Raw genomic sequence first — 12,300 nt, 5'->3', positions numbered from 1 at the left:
AACAGCCAGCGCCGCCCTGCGCCACTACTGATCAATTTATTTAACTCGTCTTTGAACTTGTCCCTAAGCAAACTGTAAGGGCAGTAAAAACAAACAGAAACTCATGATACTTCATTAAACTGAGGTTTTATTATTGCATGTTTGGCCGCTGTCACACTGCACACACACACACAGATGTAGTTACTTGGTATTTCTTTTTGGGCAAGAGCAGAATTTTATAGATTTTTTTCTGGCAGTGTGGAGAAGGCTGTGAAAGTTGGCAACTGTCCTAGATACGCAAAATCAATCATTTTAATATTACAAATTTATCCTCTGTAGGCTAAAAAATGGCTCTAAAAAGTTTGCATTTGGTTCTTTTTACAGAAACTGCAGCTTTACTCAAGTTGAATTCGGGTCAGTTGCATTGAATTTTAGGGTTATAACCACTGACATGGTTTTACAGCAAAGAAAAAAAAGCAAAACTTCCTCTCAAACTGACCCTGCAGTCAAATCCACTTATCTGCTGCTCATCTGTATGCTCAGTGCGTTCCAGTCAGGGTTTAGCCAAACAGCCTCAGTCTGACTCCTTCCATATTGTGTTGGGGACAAATTTTAAAGCCAAAAGCCAGCTGCTCCTGTTGTCCTGAGATATGTAAACCTCTGCATACACAAATAGACCTGCCTGACAATGTGTACTTACATTTAGACCTTTCTGGAACAGCGGCTGTCCCATCACGTTAGCCAGCATCCGGATCAGTGCTGCCCCCTGCAGACAGGGCAGAGAAACACACTTTTAAATGCAACAGCATCCAAACATCCTCTCAACTGATACCACGACACAAATTGACTCATTTCATTACAATTGCTGTGATTAATGGATTAACTTGCAGAGACAAAGTAGATCAGAGTTTTCCAGTACAGTTAAAGTCTGGTGAACTTGACGTGTGAATTCCTGCCAGTGAATTCACACTGAGCAACTGAGCAACTGTTGCCAGCCCAGCAACTGAGCTAGCTGGGCTTGGCTGGTCATTGCTGCTGGCTAGAACCATTTTGTTTTTGTTAGAAAAGCTAATTTAAGGGATAAAGACAGATAAAGATAAAAGTTTTTAAGACTTCCGGCCAATTATCTTGTTGTGAGTTGTTTTGACTCATCAATCTGTTTGAGGTTTGTGGAAAAAACAAACAAAAACAAACAAACAAACAAACAAACAAAAATGCTTGAAATGGAACTACAGACACAGTTGGATTGAAACCCAAGAGCACTGGGGTGGCTCCGTCTGAAGGATGACTACATCTCAGCCTGAGTCATAATATCTATAACAACGGAGCCCCTGAGTTTCTACTTTTGAAGGGTTGGGGAAACTAGTGTCCAGGTTCAATACAAACATGTATCCTGCAGCCACAGAAGATCGCCAACTAGTTCTCAGGCAGCCAGCACCATATTTCAGTGAGATTATTAAATTCATGAGGGTGAATTAAATTCACAGTATTTTTTCTTTTTAATGAACAGGCACTTACCTTTTTGTAAGCAATCCAGTCAAAGACTCGGTCAATGTCCGTAGCTTGTTCCACCTCCTGGGAGATTGGGTGGGAGGAGCTTAGGCCATCCAATAACATCACCTCATGGAGGACATCAGTCAGAAAGCGTTGCTTCTCCTAAAAACACAATTGATTTTGGTCACTTATGGAGACACTGTACTGATGTTCATTCCCTGAGGGCTGACCATGACCCTTCACCAGTACATGTACAACCAACCCTCCAGCAGTCTTGAACCTTATTCTAACCATAGAACCATGTTTTCACAAAGATAGAAATAAGTTTTTGTGCCCATATAGGGTCAGATGCCCATAACATAAGTATATGGGTCTCCATAATGTAGGTGCATGGGGTTATGTCCCCATAATATAAGTAGATGGGGTTGGGTCCCCATAATGCAAGGTAATGGGCTCAGGTCCCCATAATGTATGTACATGGAGTCAGGTCCCCATAATGTACATACAGTTTCTCAGGTCCCAATAATGTACGTACATTGGGTTGGGTCCTCATAATGTAAGTGAGTGATTTTTGTAATCCAGAGTTTGTTTTCTTCTGGTTCAGCTTTCAACAGAATCCAGTTGAAGAATCAAGTTTGGAAAATAAAGTCAATAAACAAATTCTCATTTAGTTGAAAAGTTGGATCAGTAAATAAATTTTAGTTGTTATTTGTCTGGTTAATCTTTAATTACTATAATTCTTTGCTGTCCATTTACTCTCATTGTAATTTCTCTCACTGCTTTCTCATCTTCTTTCCACTCTTCATTTATCCATTCTTTCATCAGTTTCATCTCTATTTTGCCTGATTCATTCCTCTCATTTTATCTCCTTGTTCCATCGCCTTATTTCCTTCCCTCACTGTTTTCCTTATTTCATCCATTCCATGTTTTTTCTCTCTGTTTTCTTTCTTCCTCTCGTTTCCATTACTCCCATTCTTTCTTCTCCTCCTCTGCTCTTCTGGTTTCAGAGTTTTAATAGACATCTGCAAACATGTTGAGCTGTAACGAGCTCTGTCTAAATTACCCCAGGGATCAGGCTAAATCCGGAGAAGTGTGGCTCTGTTTAATTCATGGATTACAGTGTTGACTATGGAGATTTAGTTTTAATGAACCTCCATCTTGTTAAGCAATGGAATTGGTGGCTTATTAAGTTTTAGTCGTTAATGACCTGAATGAACAGGAACCTTTTTGAAAAAAAATTAACAGTATCTGCTGGGATATGGCTAATTCCTGGCCTAATGTGGCTCTGTGTAATACACGGATTAAAGGTGTTTATTAAGTAGATATAGTTTTAATGAATCTACATCTAGTTAAACAAAAATTTCTCAAGATAATAACTTCTTAAGGAACATCAAAATCAACAGAGATATTATGATTTTACAGAATGGGATCAGACTATTTCTTGGTAGATGTGATTCTGTTTTAGTCTGAACTACTGAAAACTGCTGACTGCTGCTGACTCAGACTTAGGTTTTACATTTTGTTGCTCCTCATCATCAATAGTAATGTACCTGTCTAATACCTGGTGTGGGAGTAATGGGAGTTTTAATCTCAGGTGCAAATGAATTCAACTGTGTGTCAGATAAACAGTTTATTTATACAAGAGCTAGACTGATCCCTCAAAGGATCTGGTTAATACCTGGGTAAAGATAAACTACTGTTTTCATCATTGAGTCAACAGAAACACACACACGAACACACACACACACACACACACACACACACACACACACACAAATAGGCTGAATCAGGGGACTTCACCACAAATTATACAATTAGTGAATTAGTTAAATGGCACATTTGGATGGAACTGAAATTACTCAGTGAGAGAAACTAAAAATCAGACTAAATGAGACATCAGCTCTAATTAACAAAGACTTTAAATCACCTGCAGAGAGAGACTGGGGGGGGGGGGGAGGGGGGGGGTCCACCTGGACCATATGGTCATTATAAACCAGATGGACCCACATGTGGAGGATTGGCTAATAGGCCAACAGTCAGTGTACCCACAAACACACACACACACAGATGGAGGGACAGGATTGTGTTCAGGAGCAGCTGCTGAACTTTTAAACGTCTGCTCATCTCCTCCCTCCGTCCTGCTTCACTCTCGCTCCTCTTTTCCTCCTGTTCTCCTCCTTCCATCTACAGCCTCATTTCAGGGTCATATAAACTAAGCATTAATTGTCCTATCTCCTGGGAGAAATGGAATAAATAAATCAATCGAAAACCACCTGGATTGTTTAAAAATGTCAAAAAGCTTAAAGCAGCTTTTTTTAGCTCATGAAAAAGTGATATTCAGGGTTCAGGGTTTTCATAAGACAGTGACATAATACAATGGAGAAAAATAGGATAATTTTTTTCATCAGTTTGCTGTTGATTTGTCAGGTGTCAAATATACTGGATTTGCCAAAAACAGCATCTTATTTTTTTCAATGAACTGCTCTCAGATTACGTGATATGTCATAATTTACATTGCGATTTGTCACATAAAAGACATATACCAGGATACATGATTGTATTTATTACCATCTAACCCTCAGGTGCAACCAGCCATGAGCTAATCTGACTGCAAACACACTTTTGAAAGTGGAGGGTAATTAGTACAGCCTCTTTTCTCATTGGGGAAATGTGCATTTCTAAGAAGAAGATGAATATTTCATATTTTTGATTGGAGGTCCATTCATTTCACATCCATATATATCATATGTGCGGCTGGACATTTACCTCTGACCTGTGTTTTTTTTTAATTCAGCACAGATAAACAGATAAGACTGTCTCATTCAATGCGTAGCCCCAGGATGTCCAAGCTAAAAGCTCCAGAAAGTGGCTCGAAACTGTTGTTTAATGGACATGGGGCAGTTAACTATATGTCCAACTGATAAACCCACCACTCAATCTTCACCCATGAAGTCTTTTCTCATGTAAAATACTATTTGAAAACTTTTAATCAAACATGAATCTCATATTTGTGCTGCTTGTTGAAGTCTTGAAAAACACTCACTACCGGTCAGTGATGACTGTTTTTGGGTGTTTTTGGAGTTGAATGATGAAGTTCCACCATTTGTTGGCTGTGTGTTGGACTTTATCCATTGGCTGTTGATTTGGCGCAAACATTTTCTGTTACATCATCATGGGATGTTTGCAGCAGATCAGCATAATCTACTGTATTTCCTCAAATAGTGACTGTGGGCTTTATTTAACTGAACTGCAGAAGGTAACAGGCCTTTATTTGAGGCAGGCCTCTGCTTGATATGTGTAATTGGTCATACTGGTATTTTGTTTTCGCTCCTGTTTTCCCTGTTAAAGTTTTACATTACGCATTAATACAATTAAATTAAAACCCCTCCAGTAATGTGGCAGCTCTTCCCCGATTCTCCCAATGGCAGGTCCAACTGTGGAACAGTTTATATTCTTGGCTGCAGAAAAAAAAATCTAGTTTTGAAAGTTGTATAAATAGAATGAAGGAAAAGAAACATACACTAAATGTGGCCTTTGATAACATAAGAGAGGCAGGTTGGTATCACACTACCACAGTGTAATTTTCCTAAAGATATAAATTGGTTTGGCAGAACCCTGGAGAGGTTACATTAACTTTTAAGCACTTTTGATTAAGGAAAGACTTTGATCCTGCTGGACCACAGTCAGAGACGACGAGATTCAAGCAAACTGCCGTTTCTGTCAGAAGTTCTTTCTGGCTGTAATTGATGAACCTTTTTTCACATTTTAACATTTTATTCTGACTTTAATAAGTGTGGCTGTAAACTACAGCTGGTTCTTTATGTCTGTATGAAGCTGATAGGTCACTTGTCTTGACTTTAAACATTAGCTCTAAGCTGATTTCAAAGCACCTAAACCCCAGTTTAGGGATAATATAATAAAACCTGATTGGCAAAGTCATAAGTTGTAATGCAGAAACAGTCTACAAGGTTTTTCCTTCCTTGTCATATTTTTATTTGTTTCATTGTTGTTTTGTGTTTTCCTCTTCCCCCGGCAGCGCTGCAACTCGTTGCTGATGGAAATGACTTTTTAAATAAAAACCTGTATCATAAACAAATTGCTCTATCAGGAAAAGACTGCTTTATCATCATTGTGCTTGTTATTGGAGAAACACTTTGTTTCTATTAAAGCGTCCAGTCGTGCAGAACACAGTAACAGGGATTTAAAAATGCCATGTCGCTCAGAAGACCAGTGTGTGTGTGTGTGTGTGTGTGTGCATACTGGAGATAAGGTGTTTTGGTGTAAACACATTCTCTATTGGAAGTAAATCACGACGTGCATCGGCAGAAACAGAGCAGGATGGAGTGAGGCTGTGCTGTAATTTAAAGTTCTGCAGTGTTCACTGTTTCAGAGAAGTTTTCAACGAGTTTCAGGGGGAGTCTAAGGAATCGCAGGTCTGGGAGGTTTTCAGCAAATCTGAGGATGAATTCATTTCTAATTTCACTGTGTTTTGAGCCGACTCGGTCTCTTGCATCGCTTTGTTTGCCAGCCTGAGTAGAATGAAATAAAACAGGATTTTCCCCGGCTGCGGATCCGGGCTGAATATTATCTGCTGAGCTGCAGAAAAACACTTTTAGAAAAGGAGGAATCAGATATTGATCCATGCAGGTGGAGGAAAGAGGAAGAGTTCAGGAGGAGACCTCGCAGTCAGGACTTCCTCCTCCTCAAAAGCCAGTTTTAACTTTCCTCTCATACACAAACTGTTCATCCAAATGCAATAATAATAAGTTATGTAACGTTTTATGCAATACAGAGAAATACGGAGGGTTGGTAGAAACAGATCTGCAACTGGGAATATTTGTTTCAAACGTTCCCATTAGGTTCCAATGAGAACTTTTAAAATAAAGTTACCAAATGGTGAAAACAGCTGCTGGTTCTGGAAGTTATTTTTCTTCACTGAACATTTCTATTTTGTCTTGTGAAAACCCCACATCTCCCAAATGTCAGTTTTTCATGAGCAGTCCTCTTTTAAACTTTAAGCTTTGTGACAATTTTCAAAAATCCAAGTGGTTTCTGAGTTATTTATTTATCCCAGGAGATCAATAAATGTTCTTTTAATCCTTGAGTCTGTCTAAAAATTTGAAGATACATGGTTTTCTTTGGACAACCTCACTGTTCCTCGATACAGAAAAAGTCTCTTGAATATTTTATTGATGCTGTAAATTTACGTTTATCATTTCTGTTCTGTTTTTTTTTGTTTGGTGCAGTGACCAGCTCTAAATACTATGATACCCATAATCCTCAGCTGCTGGTTACTCTGGAGAAGAAGTCAGTCACAGGTGTCAATTAGAGCTATAGCAAATTCAGAACGCTTTGTCATCGTAGTCGTTAACAAAACACGGTGCTGTAGGTAATGAATTTATCCAGAATGGCTAAAATAATAATAAAATATTTCTCACCAAGAGGCTCTTGGTAGGCGTAGATGACCTTTTTATGACTGATGATATTTTGTATTAATGTACATTTTTATATTTATTAATGCATAAAAAACCCCTGATGAATGTATGTTGCTAAAGAGCCACAGAGCCTTTTTTGATAAGCCTGGAGAGTGATGTCGCCATATATGTCACCTGTATGTCGTCTATAAGAGGGTTTATTATTATCACATATATACATCCTCTGCATATATATCGAAATATAAGTTTATAACATATATTAAATACCCATGGAAAAATTGGTATATAGTCATAGATTAAAAATATCTATATAATGAATTTTGATTTAATATAACATGTTGTGACCATATATGTTAATAACATATATTGATTTATATGTACGTATGTATGTTTATTAAACCAACATAAAAAGAATAATTATGTTTATACGTGTTTTTTCCTATTTACTTCTCATTCATTTTAATAAAGCAAAATTAAAGGCAAAGTGGGCTCAGACTTTTGGACCATACTCTATATAATGTCAACATATATTGACAGCGTTTGGGACATATATGTATTCACATAATATATGACTATGATATAAGCATAAATACATGAACATACATATTTGTACAGGCTAGATTGTTCCAATTTCTAATGGGTTTCATGTATATTTTTTTATTGTTCTTTATTCTTCTTTTATTATTTATTTTAAATGTAGATATATTTTATATTTGGAAATTTAATATATGTACATACATTATTTTTGCATATGGGATATATAGAATAAAACCAGACTGGTCCATTAATTAAATGTCCTGTAAGTATTTTACTTCTCTAGCACCTGAAATAATTTACATCACTTCTGTTCTATTCTGCTGCAGTGTGTTTGTGCTAAGTTGTTAGTTCAACCAAATTATTGAAGATAACATATTTTTCTGTTTCCCTGTAGCCGTATCTGACAACGCAGACAGTCTCAGCTTATTTTGCCTCCACCTCAATACAATGGAGCTGAATGGTGTCTTGTTTGTGCTGCTCCACAGAAACTGTCCCAGTTCTTTGGGTAATCCTCAGACCCCTCTGTCAACACTTTCCATTGGGAATTAATCCAACCAACACCAGTGAAAACAGTCCAGATAGAAGCTCCTTCTGAACTTAAAGTAAAAAAAATGAACCAGGTTTAAAGTTTGATTTAATATCCAGTTACCTCTGATTTTCTTTTGACATCAGGTTTTCAGTTTTCTACCTGTGTTGCATTTGGTGTCTGGAGATTTTTCAATGTTTTACTCTGGGAAAAAAAATCGAATTCATATCTGACTGGAGCCTTGAGCTGAAATTTTTTGACTTGCCTGAAACCATCAGAGGACAGAGAAAATAAATTTCATGAGTGAACAGACAGAGCTTCAGGATATCTGAATGCACTTGAACATGCTGGAAAGCTTCACTTCCTGTTCGTCTTAAATAAAAGATCAGATTTGTATCATCGAATAAAAGGAATTCTGCATCACAGTTGTTAGACGTGTTGGCTGTTTTACTTGAGATCTTTTTCAGCTCCTTTCACTTAAAAAATTCATCTGTGGCTAAAAGCTCTGAAAGTTTATTAGGGGACCTTTAATCTTTTTTTTTTTTTTTTTTTTTTTTTTTTTACAAAAAATTCATGGTTCTGGGCCTTTGTCTCATTTTCTTTACTTATTAAAAATGATATAAACGATTAAATATTTTATGGAGCATAAAACTAAAATCATGACGTCCTGACTGACATATGCAGTTGACTGACATACACATGGTTTGAAATGTATCACTCACCATGTTCCACTTTGGGAAGAGGAAGTCAGTGCCGACGTACTCAAAGAAATGAGCAAAACCTTCTTTTAACCAGACGTCCTCCCACCAGACTGGAGTCACCAGATCACCAAACCACTGCAGGGCAGACAGAGAAAACAAGGGGTTAATTTACTTTTCTGTCAGAAATCTGAAAACATTCATGAGCTCCTGCAGACGAAGTACATACAGTTAAAAACAAAGTGGTTCACAGTTTTGACAGAGTTTGACACTGAGGACGACATTTCACTCAAAACCATAAATATCAACCTGAGGGAGGCACTATGTGAAAGGTCGGAGTGTCAAATCATTAGGATTCATCCTCTGGGGACCATGAGTGTCTGTAGAAATTTTCATTGCATTAAATAGTTGTTTTATTTTAGTTCAGACCAAAGATGTCACTGCCGTCTGCTGTCACACACAAACCCAAAAGAGACAGAGAGGTAAATCCGTCTGAGGAGGGAGACGGGGGACCTGGTCTGACCTGGTCTGACCTGGTGAGACCTCCTGCCTGACAGCAGCCGGCAGAGCGAATGCTCAGCTGACATGACTAAGCAGTATTTATTCATCAGCAACACCAGAGGGCGACCAGCCACGCTGCTCATAAGTGTGACAAAGGGAGCAGTGGGTTTCGCTCTTGCTTACAGCACGTGCTACCACCTGATTGGGCGAAGGGTCTTTCCCAGGGTGCCTCAGAGCCACTTCAGGGTAAGGCAACAGTCAGGTTTAATAAAGGCAGAGCACGTTAAAAAAAAAAAAAAAAACAGGCTGTAGACTGAACTTTGCTGATAGCGAAACGTACGGTCACAGGAGTAATACATGTGGACCCGGGCTGTTTCCTGGCAACACAGCGTGAATGAAAATGACGTAACATTAGGGAACGAATGTGTGTCCCTGCCAGCTTTTGTTTCTGAGGCTGAAGGTTCCCTTTAAACCTTCCCCTTCAGCTGAAGAAGAAAAAAAGTTAACCACTAAAGTCACTTTAAACCCTCATTAAAGCCTCCGTCTGCAGGAGAGGCAGGTTTTCATACCTCTGCACAGTGTGTGTGTGTGTGTATGTGTGTGTGTGTGTGTGTGTGTGTGTGTGTGTGTGTGTGTTTTTACATATTTGGCAGTGTTCAGTGTTTCTGCAGTAAATTGTCCTTCAACTGATCAAAGTCAGCACAGTAAAGTCCAGAGCAAGCAAGGCTGTGCATGTGTATCTAAGTGTGTGTGTGTGTGTCCTGTTTGGATCATTTTGTCCTGCACTTGACACAAGTCAAATTTAATTACATGCCCAGAAGTCCCAAATGAATCCACGTGAAGCACACAACTCAGACCAACAACAGACCAACAACAGCACTGGCCCCTGTAGCTCGAACAGATGCAGTCATCAGGGAAAAGCAGACGCTACAACCGTGCTTCAAAAAATAGATGACCAGGGGTTTATTTGTTTTTAAAGTGAAGGAGGAGCAGAGAGCTTCCACCTCTAATGGAAATCAGAGGCTGGTGTCTACATGTAGCAGCACGGGTGAGGAAACCCACTTCAAAGAGCGTAGGTAGCATCAGTCAAACACTGGCAGGTGGTGGAGATGCAGCGCAAACACTTCTTTTTGAAGATGAACTGTAAAATTTTTGACCTAGAAAAGCTAAAATTGTAAACATGTTAAACTGCTGTGTACACAACCCATGCAACTATCACTGCAGCCAGACTGTGGTTTCATCTGTGGACAGATTCAAGTGTTGAAAGAGACTTTTTTTTTTTTGATTTGATAAAGTTAAGGACCAAACACACAGACTCACAGCTCATCCTGAGGAGTGTTTTCATGTCTCAGGCCTGGTTCAACTCATGTTGGTTTAACAGCAGAATTAATGTTTATTTCAACATTCAAATCAGAATTGCAGCATAGATGCTTAGACGGTTTTGTTCCTTTTTAAATTTTTTTAGCAATGCAAAATAGTAAGAATTATACACAACAGTTAACAAAAGAAACAAACAAAAAAAATAGATGAAAAAGGGAAAAAAATAACACAAAATAAAAAAACAGTCCCCATGGGGGAAGGTCCGTTTAGTTCATATTAGCTCACATGTTTTCAGTCAGTTTGTTTTTGTTACAAACAGTTAAAAAAAGCTCTTTGACTGCACCACCTTTTGCAGGTAAGTTATACAGCTGGCAACTAAGTTTCCATTAGATGGTGGTCAGAACATAATCAAAGGCTAATTTAAGAAATGGATTAATAAAAATGCAACTGGAATTCTTTTTGTTACTGGTCATATGGTTTGGCTGATTTACTGAACCTGTGTGTTTTTTTTTAATATCACTTATTGCATGTCTGCTATTTCAGAAATCTATCAAGCATGCAGCAGAAACTTCCTGTCAGAACTTTTCAGACGAAAAGCTCATGATAACTTGAAATAAAGCATGACTGCATGCTGCTTTTATTTTGCAGGGAAAATCACTGAAGAGGAAGTGATTCTGTGGGGAACTGCTGCTGCCTTATATTTTACCACTAAGTATAAGCACCTTAAGCTCTGGGTTGATTCTAACTAATATTGTAACGAGCTACACTGGAAATCCACAGTGTTTTTGATCACTACACCTCAGCTCATGACCACCGTCAGTCCCAGATGAACAGGTGATGTGTGGCTGATGTTTCCCTCACTCTCCTGTTCTGTCCAACCTCAGTCTCAAAACAGATCGAATGAGCCGGAATGAAAAATGCATTTCATTCAGATTAGCCTTGTGAATCTCTGACTGCTCTGTTAACCTACAGGTTTCACCCTCATTCACCTGTATGGACGCACACAGTCCACATGAAGCCTGAAGAATAGTTAGTTTGTGTGTCTGAGCAGAAGAATCTGCTCAGACACACAAACTAACTTCTCCTGCTTCCTCTCTGGCAGCGCTGAGTCTGTGTCTGGGCAGGGATTCAAACCGACCACCCTGTGGGACCTGGCAGACTCTTCAGCTGCTGCTGCCTGGCTCAACAAGCGCTGGTTCAACTCCCTGAGGCTGAGCTGCAGTCGCACCGGAAACCAGGGCAGTTCATGGAAAACAAAAGCACACTTCCAGCATGAAGGATGAAAAGTGACAACTAATCAATCAGAAAACCTGTAGATGTAGTGTTGAACTACAACTACACAACTGTCTACTTTTTTTCTTGTTTCTTCTTCTTGGCATCTCAAGATATTTATTTTGTTGCACTGAAGAAAACTATAAAAGAGATGCTTATCATGCAAAACGACCTTTACTAAGTTCAGTCGAGTTAAACTATGTTTTGTTTTCCTAGGAAATCTAACCAGGATTTCTAACGTGTGTGTTCAGAATCAAACTTCAGTCTGTGTCTCGCTGTCTCCAGTGGTGGAGAAATTCAGCCACTGTTTTATTCACTTCTTCTGGAGCTAGCATGCTAACCTGCTAGCTCTGGCTCTGTCAGACTGTCTTGTCACTTTCCAACACACGAGCGTCCAGTCTGCCCTGAAGACGCAGCGCTGCTCACTGGATGGATTTTACCCTCTTTTATTGTAAATGCGACAATGGCTGAAGCTCTTTGTAGGACTGGTAAATAACGCTAATGTTAGCTAAGCAGCAATAATGAAACAACAACAACG

The 12,300-nt window shown here is 38.9% G+C and overlaps 1 protein-coding gene across 3 annotated transcripts in view; it reads right to left on the bottom strand.

Annotated features, from left to right (window-relative positions):
- LOC139635156 (thyrotropin-releasing hormone-degrading ectoenzyme-like) overlaps window positions 1-12,300 on the bottom strand; it is a 154,899-nt gene that overhangs the window by 46,257 nt on the left and 96,342 nt on the right. For all 3 annotated transcript variants that reach the window (XR_011694134.1, XM_071502203.1, XM_071502204.1), the window contains exons 6-8: window positions 8,694-8,807; window positions 1,498-1,635; window positions 680-745 (exon numbers count right to left, since the gene is read on the bottom strand). Coding sequence is in view for 2 of the 3 variants with exons in the window: in XM_071502203.1 (XP_071358304.1) it covers window positions 680-745; window positions 1,498-1,635; window positions 8,694-8,807 (318 nt within the window). In the remaining variant the exon portion in view is untranslated. The remainder of the gene's footprint in view (window positions 1-679; window positions 746-1,497; window positions 1,636-8,693; window positions 8,808-12,300) is intronic.

This window comes from Trachinotus anak, unplaced genomic scaffold (assembly GCF_046630095.1).
Source record: "Trachinotus anak isolate AG129_WGS33_773 ecotype Australia unplaced genomic scaffold, CSIRO_AGI_Tana_v1 ptg000018l, whole genome shotgun sequence".
NCBI lineage: Eukaryota > Metazoa > Chordata > Actinopteri > Carangiformes > Carangidae > Trachinotus > Trachinotus anak.
The sequence above is the reverse complement of the archived record's forward strand: the minus strand, read 5'-3'. Positions and strand labels throughout refer to the sequence as shown.